At 43.6% G+C, this 20,178-nt stretch overlaps 1 protein-coding gene across 4 annotated transcripts in view; it reads right to left on the reverse strand.

Annotated features, from left to right (window-relative positions):
• NOS3 (nitric oxide synthase 3) overlaps positions 1-20,178 on the reverse strand; it is a 226,434-nt gene that overhangs the window by 149,057 nt on the left and 57,199 nt on the right. For all 4 annotated transcript variants that reach the window (XM_063452913.1, XM_063452914.1, XM_063452915.1 and 1 more), the window contains 3 exons: positions 18,308-18,456; positions 17,686-17,848; positions 8,332-8,423 (listed from right to left, as the gene is read on the reverse strand). In XM_063452913.1, coding sequence (XP_063308983.1) covers positions 8,332-8,423; positions 17,686-17,848; positions 18,308-18,456 — 404 coding nt within the window. The remainder of the gene's footprint in view (positions 1-8,331; positions 8,424-17,685; positions 17,849-18,307; positions 18,457-20,178) is intronic.

The raw sequence follows: 20,178 nt of genomic DNA on the forward strand, positions 1-20,178 counted from the left end.
CAGATCGGTTCAGGGGTTCTTAAAAAGTGTGGAAGTCCTGTTTTACCGACCACACACGAGGCTCCTGCCCAAAACAGTTCCACGAATTCAGCGTGTGTGGTCGGTCAATTGGGAAAAAGACAAAAAGCGTTCAAAATACCGAATATACCCTCCTGGCTCATAGTAGCGATTGTTCCCCTGGTCTGTACGAACATAACTACCGAATGCCGCGCTTCTGGCTGTTCGGTAAGTAGGAGAAGCGGGGGTTCGGTAGTTCTCAGCGGTACTTCGTGCGGTCGAGTGTCCGATTTTAGTACCAGACACTCGACGACCAAGTCCTGCTGACTCGCCTCGTGCGAACAAGATGGCCGCCGTTTTCTTTTCCACGTGGCGTTCGGCTATATGAACAGCGGCCACCCAGGGTACACTGGATTGACGGTGCTTTTGATCATAACAAGCCAGGAGGGAGGTCGGGGTTCGGTAGTTGCAAACTGCCGAACTAATAATCCATTGTAGGCAGGAAAAATAAAACAAAATACAAAAAAATAGAAGAAAAGGTCGGATAAAGTCCCTTTTTCTTCACACTATTAAAGTGACAAGAACCTTCAAGAACATTCTTGGTGCCAAGCTGAGACCAAACGGAAAGCCCTTGAATTGGAAGTGTTTTCCTAGAGCCCAGAATCTGAGAAATTTCATATGATCGCAATTTATAGGGATTTGGTAGTAGGCGTCCTTCAGGTCTATCGAAGTCATCCAAGACCCATTTTTGATGTTTTTCATAATGGTCTGTAAGGATTCCATTTTGAATGTTCTCACATCGAGCATGGAATTTACTCCTTTTAAGTTGAGAATCAGACACCACTTTCCTTGTGGTTTTGGAGCCAAACACACTGTGGAGTAAATGCCTTTGAGCCTTTCTGTATTTGGAACTTATTCTATTACCCCCTGTTACTGAAGAGTAGAAATGCATTTCCTCATAGCTCTTTGTTTGGTGCCTGACAATACCCTTGACTTTCTGAAGAGAGTGGATCTTGGGTAAGAGGAGAACTCTATCCTGTAACCTTCTTTTAAGATAGAACTGACCCAGACGTTTGTAATATTTGCGGCCCAAACCTTGGTCTTCCCCCCACAATCCCTGAAAGGGCCTGAAGACCTTCAGAAGTTCTTCCCAGGTGTACTAGAACCTCTCCCTTTGGAGGCTTTATTCGCCAAAGACTGGGAGAAGCTTCTTTATAATTCCGTTCCTGGTTTATAGCTTCTGCTATCCTGAAAAGATCGGATCCTTGAAACGTTTGTTCTTCCAAGAACAGGAAAAAGGCTTCTTTCTTTCTTGGGTCAAAAAGGCTTTTTTGCCATCTGCAGCCTTTTGTATGGCTTCATCCAGGGTTGTACCAAACAATAAATCCCCCAGAAACGGAAGGCCGTACAACGATGCCTTGGAGGCATAGTCGGCTCCCCACGAATGAAGCCACAAGGACCTTCTAGAGGCCACAGATAAGGCCATACCTTTTACAATCAGACGAGTGATGTCTGAAGAGGCTTCCAAGCAGAACATTGTAGCCAGACTGAAGTCTTGGAGAGATTCCAGAAGATATTCTCTGCGGACTCCTCTGTCAATATCCTCCACCAGATGAGCAAGCCACACATCTCAAGGCCCTTGAGAGAGTGGTAAGGCCACTGCAGGATGGAGGGCGGAGCCCAGGGCTAAATAGGATTGTATGAGATCCCCATCCATACGCTTTTCCATTGATTCTCTAAGATAAGCCACGGAGTCAATGGGGAGCATAGTTTTCTTAGCCATATGAATCATATGGCTGAGTAAGTGTCAGGACTTACGATTAGAATTCTCTCCGGCTCCGTTCTGACACGTCCGGTATGCGGAACAAGTCTTCGCCCCCTTCTCTGACGCGGCTCTCTCAAGCCCTTATAGAGAAACCGCGCCAGTTTCAAATCGCTTGGTGAATGTATTCCGCATTCATATCGCCGGCTAAAGCTTCTTAACTTCTGACTACTGTACCGGACTCCTGGACTGTAAAACGGATTCCCTGCCTTCTCCAATCCTCTGATCATCGGACTGTTACTGGTTTCTCCTATTCTCTTCAACCCTCAAGACCCGGACTGTTAAAGGTTTATTCTCATCTGGCTACAAGCAAACAGCCTGAAGACAACTACTCTCATCAAACCTCAAGTATTCCTTATATACATAATTCTCAGAGTTGCTTTCTTAAGGAAGTCTCATCTGTTAACTAAACAATTCAAATTCAACTTTTCACTTGCACTCCTTCAATTATTATTTACTTACGATTACAACTTCACTATCAATCATTAAAGCTACAGTATTGTGATACCAGAAAGGACTTTGGTTTTATGTATCACCTGGCTAAATATTAGGAAAACATAAACTCTGCAGTTGTGTTCCACATCTCATCTAATTGTAGCATAACAGTAAGGAGAAATCCTTGAAACCTTATTTTTTAAGGTGGGTTTCCTTTCAGGTTTGTTTCATTCTTGAAGAATCGTGTCCTTCATAGAAGAATGCACCGGAAATGTTGGTCTATTTGGATTCAGATCCTCAAAGAACCTCTCTCAACTCTGACTTCTCTTCCATGAAGCTAAGAGTGTCTCTGATAAGGGTAATCAGTCTATCAATAGACTTAGAGTTAAGAGACTCAAAGGTATAGTCAACTTCCTCCTCACAATCATTTGAGACATATCAGGGTCTTCTTCAGACCATGAAGACTGAGGTTCTGTTCTGCGTCTTTTATTTGGACCACTTTTATCCGTGGTAGACTTAAAGCCCTCAGTGATAGCTTGGGAAATCCAGAGTTTAAGGTTGTGCTGTTGGGAATTTCTATTAGAAGCATCTATTTCATCTATTTCCAATAAGCACTCTCTGCAAAACTTCTTCCCCTGAGGTGCAGAAGACAAACAATTCACGCATCTGTTGGTTTTATCCCTTGCTTTATTGGAGAGGAATCCAATGTTTTGCTGGGGCTGAAATAAAAGCCATATATGAACATATATTACAGGCTTATTCTGGCACTCGTTTTAACACCCACAATAAGAGAGTAATTGGCTCACCTATGTTTTCTAGAGAGGGATCTTGCAGAGGCAGAGGGAAAATCCATACTATTATGTAATATCAATAGAGTATGTAAAAGACCAAAAACCATAATCTATCGAATGCATAGGAAAAAACTGAAAGGCAAAGAAAAAACTGTAAGAATGATAAAAGCATACCTTCAGGCAAGGAAACGAGGACACCATCAGATGCTCTAGCAGGCAGACAGCGAACCCCAGTCCACGCTAAATTTAAAAAGAGTCGGGGAAAAGCCGGTGCTGCACATGCACCGACCACTGGAACGGACGCCATGTATTCCAAGCCATTCACTTCATACCCGTGCGACCCCCCCGTGCAATTTCCGTTCACGCGGGAGTAGCAGCAAACGTCACTTCCGCCTGTTCCAGCACTAGAAATGAGGAACCTGTGCCTGAAAAGAACAAAAGACCCCAGCGTTCTAAACCAACCCCCTCTCGGGGGATGACAACACAGAGCTGCCTTATAAAGGGGCTTTTTGGCCCCAATTTATAGGGGTAATGCACAAGGGGAATATTTAAGGAGGTCCAACCCCACGATTTACTTTGCAGATGTGTCTCCCTCAGAACACTATACATATCCCACGTAGCAGATCAGTACTTACACTAAACCTGACTCAGTTAGTCCTGCTCGTGCAGGCTGTTTACTGGGTTCATCAAATGAAGAAAGGCTGAACTTCATTTGGAAAGAACCCACGACAAACGCAGGAAGATGGGCAAAAAGAAATTATTTTAAGTCCTGTAGAACCAGCTAAGGACAGGAAAACAGACTGTGGTGTAAGGGGAGGAGGGACTCTTTATACCTGTCAGTCGAATTAATCTAATTAATTAATGTTCTGTGACATTGCATTGGAGGAGCCTGGTTGCCCGCCTGCTGCCTTTGGATTATGGACCGGCAGCTAAAGGGTTAATTTTGCTGTGCAGAAGGATTTATTTCTCCCTTTCTGCACAGCCGTTCGGTAGATTCCATCTACCGAACAAACAGCCTGTTTGCAACCTCCCCAGAGCCGTGGGGAGCCGGCCGGCGCCGTTAATTGGCCACCCAGGAGCTGGAGTGTGCTGCCAATTTACCTCCCTGAAGCTGCGGTTAACCGCAGCTTAATTGACTGTTATTGGGTGGCCGCGGTTACACTTAGCGGCCGCTAGGTGGCGGTGTTCTGGAGCTCTCCGGGCAGCCAGCGCTTTTCTGCCCGGCTTTCATGCACCAAAATCGGACACTTTTACGTGCAGGCACCGCTGAACCTCCAGCCCCTGGTTGTAATTCGTATGGATTTGGTGAATGCATGTAAATTCGGTATTTTGTGTTGGAGGAATGTTTTAACCCAGATAGCCATGCCATGGAGCATATTCGTGTAATTAAAGACTCTGGCTCCATGGCAATTAAACTGTATTTGTGTGGTCTGAGTGCCATTCACCTAATAATGTGCACTCAGACCTGAGCTATCTGGGGATATGTTACATGTCTGTGTTTAATGTATAAAATGTGTCTTTATGTATTTTAAAGTGATAGTCTGTCTTTGTGTCCCCACCTTTCCTTTGTCCTGGGAGATAATTGAATTATTTCTCCAGGGCAGAGGGGAGGAACCCAGGATGCATTGTGGGGATGTTTTACTGCTGTATGTCTGTAATTGGTACTTATCTGTCCGTTGTTACAGTCCTTGGGGGGATTCACTGTATGCTGATAGAGACTGATTGCCAGGAGTGTAAGCCGCTTGGGAGCTTTTCCTGTTCGTCTGCTAGCAGCTATTCGTGAGGTTCCAGTTCGGGAGTTTGGAGTGCTACCTTATTCCCTTGTATGCAGTTCGGGAGTTTGGTGCATTCACTTGTATTCAATTCGTGAGTTTTGGTGATTTTACAGTAGCTGTGCCTGTCTGTGAAAAGGGGATTATCGCCTAAACGGATTTTAACCCCTTGTCTGCTGAAACGGTCCGTTACACTACCCATAAGTGATGCTGCCATGATAAGCCAAGAAATATTAAGTTTAGTGAATGTAATTAACGTCGAAAAATTAGGAGTGAAAATGTGAGGATAGTTGTCCATTAAAGGATCACTATAGGGTCAGGAAAACAAACATGTATTCCTGACCCTATAGGGTTAAAACCACCATCTAGCCCCCCTGGGCCCCTCATGTCTCCATAACCTCCAAAATCTTACTTTTATTCAAGCTTGGAGCTGCTAGCTCTGGCTCCATTTCCTTTAGACCTGCCCACTGCCCACTGACATCATCAGAAGTGGTAACCTGATCCAATCACAGTGCTTCTCCATAGGATTGGCTGAGACTGACACAGAGGCAGATCAGGGGCAGAGCCAGCATGATTCAAACACAGCCCTGGCCAATCAGCATCTCCTCATAGAGATACATTGAATCAATGAATCTCTATGAGGAAAGTTCAGTGTCTGCATGCAGAGGGAGGAGACACTGAATTTTTGGATGCATTTTAGGCAGCCATGACCCAGGAAGGATCTCTAACAGCCATCTGAGGAGTGGCCAGTGAAGTTATCACTAGGCTGTAATGTAAACACTGCATTGTCTCTGAAAAGACAGTGTTTACAGCAAAAAGCCTGAAGGGAATGATTCTACTCACCAGAACAAATTCAATAAGCTGTAGGTGTTCTGGTGACTAAAGTGTCCCTTTAAGTACTTTATAGTAAAATAATGGGTTTATCTGATCAGTGTTATACGCCTGATATACTGTGTGCAATAAACCAAAACCACTTCAAACGCTTTAACGAAAATATATCGTATATAAACGTATGGGTAGGGGACGTCCTCTGTATTCACTCGCTCATCCATTTCTCTGTACTATGGGGAAATTTTGACAAAATCTCCACCAAGCGACAAAATTCCAACCCAATGATCAATTCTCACATTTACTAAATGCAAACCCAGATGAAATTTAGATCCAATGAGCAAACGTAACATGGAACCACCTAGTGTCTGCTTTCAGAGCAGTAATTCACACACGTGAATCCTATTTTAAATAAAGGATTTTCATATTGATCAAAATCTAAATTTCCAACCAGAAGCCGTTAAAATAGCACGGGATGAGTAAACTTTGGGCAGATTTACTAAATAAACTCACTCCTGCAGACTGTAAGGAGACAGTGTAAGAGTTAATTAATCTGGCATCTAACAATAAACGTATCGGGTCAGTTCTCATCAAACCAGTGGGATTAATAATTTACAATGGGGGTATTGAAATAGCTTTTCTCAGGTCCCCCATTTTATCGATTCACTGCCCAGCAGTTAAGGGGAGTGAGAGTAAAACCAGCTTTTTTTTTTTATCCCATTTGAAAAAGTCACAACGGCGAAACGCGTTATTGGATGTTTTATTTTGTATTTAAATATAGGAATTCTTTTGGACAAATATACCTAGATTAGTTTTTTATTTTTTTAAATAATTTTTGTTACCTGGCTTTTTAACCACCACTCTAAAGAAATCCGAGGTGGGGATCATACCACCAGAGCCGATACCCCAGAGCAGTCAGCCTGCTCTAAGTGAGTATATTTTATATATCTTTTTACACTTGGTTTTTATCGTATTGAAAGCACTATTGTTGCCCCCCTACTTTTGTTGTCGTTTGAGCTTCAGCTAACCCATAGACTGAGGATACCTACAATATATCCCGAAGTGGGGATTGTACCACTACAAGCGCTAGACGTTAGAGCTGGCTATAGCTCTGCCAAATGGGAGTGAATTATTATTATTCCACCATAACCACTTTATACGATATATATTGCACTATTAGGTCCTTTCTCTCTTCTTCTCTCCGTTTCATATGACCGAATTGAGACTGATTAAGGATACTGTTACAAAATGCCTTTTGTAACTGTTTCTTTAAGTGACAAATTGCCCTGCTTCCCTGGACTATGGAGGAGCCTATTTGCCAGCCTCCTTCCTCATGACTATGGCCCTGGTGTGTATGGCCCTTTAAGAACAGTCTGTGAGCATATTGGGGCTTATGGACTTTTATGGGACTGGTGCTGGCCCTTTAACCCCTTAAGGACCAAACTTCTGGAATAAAAGGGAATCATGACGTGTCACACACGTCATGTGTCCTTAAGGGGTTAAGCACATTTGTGGGGCATAGGGAAAATTGGGACAATGCCCCTTTAAGATGGTGTCCCCAGACTTGTTTGGGACACTGCCCCTTTAAGCCTGTGTCCCCAGACTTGGTTAAAATCCTTTGTTCATTGCTATTTTCCACTTGGTTCAGTAAATGGGGCTTACTGAACCAAGTACCACACAGGCAGACCACCCAGGAGTGGAAGTGTGCAGGCAATTTACCTCCCAGGCTGGGAGCCTGCTGTACGTAAATTGCCGGCCGCTGGGTGGCCGCAGTTTGTGCAAACCAACACATGGTGGCGGCCATCTTTGTTCATTCTAACGAGGTCAGCGGTATGTGTAGCCAAATCCATGGAACTGAAATCGGCTACACATTTCAACGAACACCGCTGACCCTTACCTTCTCCTCCACTGAGTTTGAAGCCGCAGAGACTAAGTCCCGTTCGGCAGTTTGAACTCACTGCTATACTAAGCTAAATGCACGAACGGCCCCGTTTTTTTCTGCCTGAAATAGACTGACTGCACAGCAAAAAAAATCGATGGAACGGTTTTGGGCAGAAAAATGTGCTTGCGGTCGGTCATAAAGGACTTCCGTCTAACTTTTTATCTACTGGAGGGATTTGTAAGATTTTCGATTCCATATACCATAAAGACACCATCTGGTGTGAACCTAAAGGTTTTCTTTTATACCTCTGGACATTCTGTCATTGACAATATTCCATTACTCCCTGTGGCGCAGGCCCTATTTATCTTTGTACATTTCTGTTTTTTGTTCAAAGGGTGAGATGGATCCCCTATTGATATATAAGTGCTGATCCATTTCTTCTGTAAAATGAGTTAGTGACTGGGAAGTTACGTCTCATCCTATTAGCGATAGGATGGGGCCTGGCATGGGGGTGGGGGGAAACCTAGATTTCAGCATTGGTGGCACCCTGACAGTGACATTCCTGGACATTCAGACACTGCTTTGCAATATCGAGATATTGATCAATTGAACAATGTCCGGGTTTGCAGTCAGGATGGACCCAGAATCATTTAATAATCAATACAGGGGAATTGGGGTTTTACTGAATAACCTGTGGGATTTGTTAGTGAAAAAAAATGCAAAAAATATAATGTTTTTGTCCAGACAATAATGTGAATGTTTTATGTTCTAGAACCAGTTTTCCGTCATTGCTCTCCTCCTTACCGGATGTTGCCCTTGTTGGTGGCGTATTTGATGTGGTTACAGATGTAGGTGAACATCTCCTGACTTGTACTACATTCTCGCGCATCGAACACCTGCCGAGGGCACAGACCATCGTCAGGTCAACAACGGGACACTTGGTAAATAATTAGTATATACGACTTGCACACACTATTACACATACTGCACACACTACTGTATTACACACTTATTGCACACACCACTGTATTACACACTGCACACACTATTACACATACTGCACACACTACTATATTACACACTGACTGTACACACAATTACACATTTACTGCGCACACTAATACACACTTACTGCTCACATTTACTGTACTCACTATTGTAGTCGGATCACTGCTAAACCGTGAAGTGTGGTAGTGCATTTGCCTATGTTCCCCATGTAATTGTGATTACTTGTGTGTTTTGCTAACAAGGTGTAAAATCCACAAACAGCAAGGGAAGCCCCGGCGGGTGGCGGCCTGTTCGTTAGATGAACGCCATCCAGGGGGAGCATTAGTGGATTGCTTCCCACGTTGTTCGGCTACCGAACGAGGACCTTCCCAGTGCCCCTTAGAATGTTCACACCAATCAATTAGATCGTTGGCAACTTGCAACATAAGTGTAACTGCAAGGGAAGTAATTAATGAGTGCTTCCCTGGGTGGCCGCCGTTCGTATTGACGAGCGACGGCCAGGGGGAGCATTCGTGTCCGAAAGGAGACACTTCCCTTGCTTGGTTTCACCCAGGGACCTCGCGAACGGAGGCTGTTCATGCCAGTTACCGTTCTGGGGGCCCCTGAGGTTGTGGGGACACTCTGTGGGGACAATGGCGGTTTGGCAGGCTTTCTGTGCCTGTGTGCCCAGGAGGCTGGGACACCTAGGTACAGAGAATCTTGAGTAGAAGACCCCACTGTATTTGGGTGGCGGGAACTGGGACTGTGAAGAGGGAGGGCCCTGGGAGGGGACACTGAGTGGCGGGAACAAGGGACAAAGCAACTGGGGTTCCGGTTCTGATATACGACCTCTGGGAGGACCCTGGGAGGGGATATTGTCATTGTGTGCTTTCCACCCCTTGCATGGGGAGAGTATATAGCAGAGTTTGGCCAATAAAGTTGTACCTGTGGAACTGTGTGTCGTCCAGTTACTGGGGGGGAAATGGGTCTGGTCAATTATTAATAACGGAGGTAACCAGCCGGGTTACCCAGGGTCCGCTACAACTGTTACATACTTTCTGCACTTACTATTACACACTATACCAAACAGTGCAAACACTAATACACACTCACTGCACTTACTATTACACACTATACCAAACAGTGCAAACACTAATACACATTTACTTCACTCACTTCACTCACTAATACTGTACTCACTATTACACACTAATACACACTTTCTGCACTCATTATTACACATCTACTGCACTTACTATTACACACTTACTGCACTCACTGTTACACACTCACTGCACTCACTATTACACATTTACTGCACTCACTATTACACATTTACTGCACTCACTATTTTACACTACTACACATTTACTGCACTCACTATTACACACCTACTGCAATCACTATTACACACTCACTGCACTCACTATTTCACACTCACTGCAATCACTATTACACACTCACTGCACTCACTATTTCACACTGACTGCAGTCACTATTTCACACACACTGCACTCACTATTACACACTCACTGCACTCACTATTTACACTCGCTGCAATCACTGTTACACACTGACTGCACTCACTATTTCACACTCACTGCACTCACTGTTACACACTTACTGCAATCACTGTTACACACTTACTGCACTCACTATTACACACTGTTACACACTCACTGCACTCACTATTACACACTGTTACACTCACTATTACACACTGTTACACACTTACTGCACTCACTATTACACACTGTTACATACTGCACTGACTGTTACACACTGACTGCACTGACTGTTACACACTCACTGCACTGACTGTTACACACTTACTGCACTGACTGTTACACACTGTTACACACTGCACTGACTGTTACACACTGTTAGACAACGACTGCACTGACTGTTACACACTGACTGCACTGACTGTTACACACTCACTGCACTGACTGTTACACACTCACTGCACTCACTATTACACACTGTTACAAACTTACTGCACTCACTATTGCACACTGTTACACACTGCACTGACTGTTACGCACTGACTGTTACACACTCACTGCACTCACTATTACACACTGTGACACACTGACTGCACTCACTATTACACACTCACTGCACTCACTATTACACACTCACTGCACTCACTATTACACACTGCACTGACTGTTACACACTGACTGCACTGACTGTTACACACTGCACTGACTGTTACACGCTGACTGCACTGACCTTTACACACTAACTGCACTGACTGTTACACACTCACTGCACTCACTATTACACACTGGTACACACTTACTGCACTCACTATTACACACTGTTACACACTGCACTGACTGTTACACACCGTTACACACGGACTGCACTGACTGTTACACACTGACTGTTACACACTGTGGCGAAACCGACCTCGCCACGTGTCCTTGGAGGGGGCTGCTTGCCCGCCTCTTGCCTCTGGACTATGGTACTGTTACACACTGCACTGACTGTTACACACTGTTACACACTGACTGCACTGACTGTTACACACGGACTGCACTGACTGTTACACACTGTTACACACTGACTTCACTGACTGTTACACACTTACTGCACTCACTATTACACACTGTTAAACACTGCACTGACTGTTACACACTGACTGTTACACCCTGCACTCACTATTACACACTGTTACACACTTACTGCACTCACTATTACACACTGTTACACACTGCACTGACTGTTACACACTGTTACACACTGACTGCACTGACTGTTACTGCACTCACTGTTACACACTGACTGCACTGACTGTTACTGCACTCACTGTTACACACTCACTGCACTCACTATTACACACTGTGACACACTGACTGCACTCACTATTACACACTCACTGCACTCACTATTACACACTCACTGCACTCACTATTACACACTGCACTGACTGTTACACACTGACTGCACTGACTGTTACACACTGCACTGACTGTTACACGCTGACTGCACTGACCTTTACACACTAACTGCACTGACTGTTACACACTCACTGCACTCACTATTACACACTGGTACACACTTACTGCACTCACTATTACACACTGTTACACACTGCACTGACTGTTACACACCGTTACACACGGACTGCACTGACTGTTACACACTGACTGTTACACACTGTGGCGAAACCGACCTCGCCACGTGTCCTTGGAGGGGGCTGCTTGCCCGCCTCTTGCCTCTGGACTATGGTACTGTTACACACTGCACTGACTGTTACACACTGTTACACACTGACTGCACTGACTGTTACACACGGACTGCACTGACTGTTACACACTGTTACACACTGACTTCACTGACTGTTACACACTTACTGCACTCACTATTACACACTGTTAAACACTGCACTGACTGTTACACACTGACTGTTACACCCTGCACTCACTATTACACACTGTTACACACTTACTGCACTCACTATTACACACTGTTACACACTGCACTGACTGTTACACACTGTTACACACTGACTGCACTGACTGTTACTGCACTCACTGTTACACACTGACTGCACTGACTGTTACTGCACTCACTGTTACACACTCACTGCACTCACTATTACACACTGTTACACACTGACTGCACTCACTATTACACACTCACTGCACTCACTATAACACACTGACTGCACTCACTATTACACACTGACTGCACTGACTGTTACACACTGCACTCACTGTTACACACTCACTGCACTCACTATTACACACTGTTACACACTTACTGCACTCACTATTACACACTGTTACACACTGCACTGACTGTTACACACTGTTACACACTGACTGCACTGACTGTTACACACTGTTACACACTGACTGCACTGACTGTTCCACACTGACTGCACTCACTATTACACACTGTTACACACTGACTGCACTCACTATTACACACTCACTGCACTGACTGTTACACACTCACTGCACTCACTATTACACACTGTTACACACTTACTGCACTCACTATTACACACTGTTACACACTGCACTGACTGTTACACACTGACTTCACTGACTGTTACACGCTCACTGCACTCACTGTTACACACTGTTACAAACTTACTGCACTCACTATTACACACTGTTACACACTGACTGCACTCACTATTACACACTCACTGCACTCACTATAACACACTCACTGCACTCACTATTACACACTGACTGCACTGACTGTTACACACTGACTGCACTGACTGTTACACACTGACTGATACACACTCATTGTTACACACTGACTGTTACACACTGACTGCACTGACTGTTACACACTGACTGTTACACAATGTGGCAAAACCGACCTCGCCACGTGTCCTTGGAGGGGGCTGCTTGCCCGCCTCTTACCTCTGGACTATGGTACTGGTACACACTTACTGCACTCACTATTACACACTGTTACACACTGCACTGACTGTTACACACTGTTACACACTGACTGCACTGACTGTTACACACTGACTGTTACACACTGACTTCACTAACTGTTACACACGGACTGCACTCACTATTACAAACTGTTACACACTTACTGCACTCACTATTACACACTGTTACACACTGCACTGACTGTTACACACTGACTGCACTGACTGTTACACACTGACTGCACTCACTATTACACACTGTTACACACTCACTGCACTCACTATTACACACTGACTGCACTCACTATAACACACTGACTGCACTCACTATTACACACTGACTGCACTGACTGTTACACACTCACTGCACTCACTATTACACAGTGTTACACACTGCACTGACTGTTACACCCTGCACTCACTATTACACACTGTTACACACTTACTGCACTCACTATTACACACTGTTACACACTGCACTGACTGTTACACACTGTTACACACTGACTGCACTGACTGTTACACACTCACTGCACTGACTGTTACACACTCACTGCACTCACTATTACACACAGTTACACACTTACTGCACTCACTATTACACACTGTTACACACTCACTGCACTCACTGTTACACACTGTTACAAACTTACTGCACTCACTATTACACACTGTTACACACTGCACTGACTGTTACACACTGTTACACACTGACTGCACTGACTGTTACACACTGTTACACACTGACTGCACTGACTGTTACACACTGTTACACACTGACTGCACTCACTATAACACACTCACTGCACTGACTGTTACACGCTGACTGTTACACACTGCACTCACTGATACACACTGACTGTTACACACTGACTGTTACACACTGACTGCACTGACTGTTACACACTGACTGTTACACACTGTGGCGAAACCGACCTCGCCACGTGTCCTTGGAGGGGGCTGCTTGCCCGCCTCTTGCCTCTGGACTATGGACCAGACCTTATGTGAATGTGTTAACCCAGATAGTTATGCCATGGAGCCCATTCGTGTAGTTAAAGACTTCGGCTCCGTGGCGAGTGAACTGTGTGAGTAGGATCTGCGCGCTATTCGGTAGTTTTGTGCGCGCAGATCCCAGCTATCTGGGGATAGGTGAAATGTCTGCGTGTTATGTGTAAAAGGTGAATTGATGTATTTTAAAGTGTTTTACTGTCTTTGTGCTCCCATGTGCTCAATGGAGTCTGTCTCTGTGCTGGAGATAATTGAATTACTTCTCCAGCACAGAGAAGGCTCTGTAAAAACCCATCTGAGCTGGAAAGCTAGGGGTTTTAAAAGATACTTTACTAACTTTTGAACCCCTGGTCTGATCCATGCCATTTTTAATATGTTGTTCCCCTGAATGGATTGATTGTGGATATGTAATTTTGTGTGAATGTGATGTATGGTTTTGAAGTTATAAATATTGTGTAAAAAGTATATTTTAAACTGTATGAATAATGGGATTATGTGTCACACTAAGGGGAGGGGATATGTGGGAGGTAACATCTATGTCATTGGTTATTTTATGCCTCCCCCAGGGTGTGGCCTGTATGTGTACTCTTGTAATAAAAGCCAGGCTGGATGTGCCAGTCCAGAGTTCCTGTTTTACCCTCAAAGTGAAGTGTCGTCTCATTATTGGGGGAAGGATTGATTGCATGCTGTTCCAGTTGACTGCTAGGAGTGTAAGCCTATTCGTATGGTTCCTATTCAACAGTCTACAGCATTCATATGCTTGAGAAGATTCATATGCTGAATCGGTTCGTGATTGTGGTGTCTGCCAGAGTGCTTGGAGTCCTCAGGAAGCGCTAGGAGCATCCATTAACGGAGGTACCAAGTCGGGGTGCCAGGCGATCCGTTACACACACTGACTGTTACACACTGACTGTTACACACTGTTACACACTGACTGTTACACACTGTTACACACTGACTGTTACACACTGACTGCACTGACTGTTACACACTGTTACACACTGACTGTTACACACTGACTGCACTGACTGTTACACACTGACTGTTACACACTGACTGCACTGGCTGTTACACACTGACTGTTACACACTGACTGTTACACACTGTTACACACTGTTACACACTGACTGTTACACACTGACTGTTACACACTGACTGTTACACACTGACTGTTACACACTGACTGCACTGACTGTTACACACTGTTACACACTGACTGTTACACACTGACTGTTACACACTGACTGCACTCACTGTTACACACTGCACTCACTGTTACACACTGCACTCACTGTTACACACTGACTGTTACACACTGTTACACACTGACTGTTACACACTGACTGTTACACACTGACTGCACTCACTGTTACACACTGACTGTTACACACTGACTGTTACACACTGTTACACACTGACTGTTACACACTGACTGCACTGACTGTTACACACTGACTGCACTGACTGTTACACACTGACTGCACTGGCTGTTACACACTGACTGTTACACACTGACTGCACTGGCTGTTACACACTGACTGTTACACACTGACTGCACTGACTGTTACACACTGACTGTTACACACTGACTGCACTGACTGTTACACACTGACTGTTACACACTGACTGCACTGACTGTTACACACTGACTGCACTGGCTGTTACACACTGACTGTTACACACTGACTGCACTGACTGTTACACACTGACTGTTACACACTGACTGTTACACACTGACTGCACTGACTGTTACACACTGACTGTTACACGCTGACTGCACTGACTGTTACACACTGACTGTTACACACTGACTGTTACACACTGACTGCACTGACTGTTACACACTGACTGCACTGACTGTTACACACTGACTGTTACACACTGACTGCACTGGCTGTTACACACTGACTGTTACACACTGACTGTTACACACTGATTGCATTGACTGTTACACACTGACTGTTACACACTGACTGTTACACACTGACTGCACTGACTGTTACACACTGACTGTTACACACTGACTGCACTGGCTGTTACACACTGACTGTTACACACTGACTGTTACACACTGATTGCATTGACTGTTACACACTGACTGTTACACACTGACTGTTACACACTGACTGTTACACACTGACTGCACTGACTGTTACACACTGACTGCACTGACTGTTACACACTGACTGTTACACACTGACTGCACTGACTGTTACACACTGACTGGTACACACTGACTGTTACACACTGACTGCACTGGCTGTTACACACTGACTGTTACACACTGACTGCACTGGCTGTTACACACTGACTGTTACACACTGACTGTTACACACTGACTGCACTGACTGTTACACACTGACTGCACTCACTGTTACACACTGACTGCACTGACTGTTACACACTGACTGGTACACACTGACTGTTACACACTGACTGTTACACACTGACTGTTACACACTGACTGCACTGACTGGTACACACTGACTGTTACACACTGACTGCACTGGCTGTTACACACTGACTGTTACACACTGACTGTTACACACTGATTGCATTGGCTGTTACACACTGACTGTTACACACTGACTGTTACACACTGACTGCACTGACTGTTACACACTGACTGCACTCACTGTTACACACTGACTGCACTGACTGTTACACACTGACTGCACTGACTGTTACACACTGACTGGTACACACTGACTGCACTGACTGTTACACACTGACTGCACTGGCTGGTACACACTGTTACACACTGACTGTTACACACTGACTGCACTGGCTGTTACACACTGACTGTTACACACTGACTGCACTGGCTGTTACACACTGACTGTTACACACTGACTGTTACACACTGACTGCACTGACTGTTACACACTGACTGCACTCACTGTTACACACTGACTGCACTGACTGTTACACACTGACTGTTACACACTGACTGCACTGACTGGTACACACTGACTGTTACACACTGACTGCACTGGCTGTTACACACTGACTGTTACACACTGACTGTTACACACTGATTGCATTGGCTGTTACACACTGACTGTTACACACTGACTGTTACACACTGACTGCACTGACTGTTACACACTGACTGCACTGACTGTTACACACTGACTGCACTCACTGTTACACACTGACTGCACTGACTGTTACACACTGACTGCACTGACTGTTACACACTGACTGGTACACACTGACTGCACTGACTGTTACACACTGACTGCACTGGCTGGTACACACTGTTACACACTGACTGTTACACACTGACTGTTACACACTGACTGTTACACACTGACTGCACTGACTGTTACACACTGACTGTTACACACTGACTGTTACACACTGACTGCACTGACTGGTACACACTGTTACACACTGACTGTTACACACTGACTGTTACACACTGACTGTTACACACTGACTGTTACACACTGACTGTTACACACTGACTGCACTGACTGTTACACACTGACTGTTACACACTGACTGCACTGACTGTTACACACTGACTGTTACACACTGACTGTTACACACTGACTGTTACACACTGACTGGTACACACTGACTGGTACACACTGACTGTTACACACTGACTGTTACACACTGACTGGTACACACTGACTGTTACACACTGACTGTTACACACTGACTGTTACACACTGACTGCACTGACTGTTACACACTGACTGTTACACACTTAGTGCACACACAGTTGACCCATCTGGCTGTACCTGTAACTTTGACCACTGAATTCTGCCCACACAGCGCACAGCGTTCCGCCAGGCTTGCTTGGCTCCAAAGACCAGCTCAGTCTCCTTCAGCTGGTAGGTCCCACTGGATGCGATGTCTTGTTCCACCTCTTTGAGGCGCTCTAGGTGAGCCTTAGATTGGGACCTGGAATGAGAATCCTTTAACATTGGGGGCTGTGTATGAAAAGCTTCCTGTTTTACATTTTTTTTCACATTTGCAGCAATTTTGTGATTTTGCTCCATTTTCTTGTGTATAAACGGTTAGTGCGCCCATAATGCATTGCTGCTTTTTTCCTACCTTTTCTATAAAAAATGTAGCCCGCCTGTCCGACACTTTGTATTCTCTCTCGGATTGTGATGATTTTACCATTGGTCACACTCACGTGACAAATAATTCATATTACGCAGTTACACATTATCTTTTATTAATACATTGTAAGAACCAAATCTGTGACTCCAAACACATAATGAAATAGCACAAGAGGCGCAGTAAGGAATATTATGGCAGAAATGGGAAACCCGTCACGACAAAACACAATAAAACTCAGCACAAGACGTTTTATATGTCGCCCACTGTGAAGAGGCGAACCCCTAATATACACACCTTTTGATGGAACTGAAATACTGATTGATAAAGTCCTTGGCTTTGGGCACAAGATCCTCCTCAGACTTTGGACCCTGTGGGAGAGGACATGTCATCTGCGTTGGAAACATCACAGACCCCAGACACCGGGCCTTAGTACACGCCACATCCTGGAAGGAAAAGAGAGCAATTCATAGAGTTATCACACTCGATCGACAGAGACCAGAGACCTGAGACACATTCACACATTCTCACAATATTCACAATATTCACACATTCTATAAATATTCACACAATCTCACAATATTCTCACAATATTCACACAATATTAGTATATTCTCACAATCTCACATTCTCACAATATTCTCACAATATTCTCACGTCACAATATTCTCACAATGTTACAATATTCTCACAATGTTACAATATTTACACATTCTCACAATATTTTCATTCTCACAATATTCTCACAATGTCACAATATTCACACAATATTCGGATATTCTCACAATATTCACACAATATTCACACATTCTCACAATATTCTCACAATACTCATATATTCTCACAATATTCTCACAGTGTCACAATATTCACACAATATTAGTATATTCTCACAATATTCAGACATTCTCACAATATTCAGACATTCTATAAATATTATCACAATATTATCACATTCTCACAATATTCTCACAATATTCACACATTCTCACAATATTCAGACATTCTATAAATATTCACAATATGATCACAATCTCACATTCTCACAATATTCATATATTCTCACAACAGTCTCACAATGTCACAATATTCACACATTCTCACATTCTCACAATATTCAGACATTCTCACAATATTCACACATTCTCACAATATTCACACATTCTATAAATATTATCACAATATTATCACAATCTCACAATATTCCGACATTCTCACAATATTCACACATTCTCACAATTTTCACACATTCTATAAATATTATCACAATATTATCACAATCTCACAATATTCACACATTCTCACAATATTCAGACATTCAATAAATATGCACAATATTATCACAATCTCACATTCTCACAATATTTTCACAATATTCATATATTCTCACAATATTCTCACAATGTCACAATATTCACACAATATTAGTATATTCTCACAATATTCACACATTCTCACATTCTCACAATATTCTCATAATATTCACACATTCTCACAATATTCAGACAATCTCACAATATTCTCACAATCTCACAATATTCTCACATTCTCACAATATTCTCACATTCTCACAATATTCAGACATTCTATAAATATTCACAATATTATCACAATCTCACAATATGCTCACAATTTCACAATATTCTCACAATCTCACCAATATTATCACAATCTCACAATATTCCGACATTCTCACATTCTCACAATATTTAGACATTCTATAAATATTCACAATATTATCACAATCTCACATTCTCACAATATTCTCACACTGTCACAATATTCTCACAATATTCCCACATTCTCACAATATTCTCACAATATTCCGACATTCTCACAATATTATCACATTCTCACAATATTATCACAATCTCACAATATTCTCACATTCTCACAATATTCTCACATTCTCACAATATTCACACATTCTCACAATATTCTCACATTCTCACAATATTATCACAATATTCTCACAATATACAGACATGTTAGGTGCAGGAAGATTGCGTTCTATTACAACATTATAAATCAGTGTCCCTTTATGGTGCCAGCGAGTCCCCTGTGCTATTGAGGTGCCATAACGTGTCATGGACTGACATGGACGACATTATGACAATAATGGTATGTTGGCAGTGCATTGAAAGGAGCAATGCGTCATCATGTCCCTG

The sequence above is a fragment of the Pelobates fuscus genome, chromosome 4 (genome assembly GCF_036172605.1).
Source record: "Pelobates fuscus isolate aPelFus1 chromosome 4, aPelFus1.pri, whole genome shotgun sequence".
Lineage (NCBI taxonomy): Eukaryota > Metazoa > Chordata > Amphibia > Anura > Pelobatidae > Pelobates > Pelobates fuscus.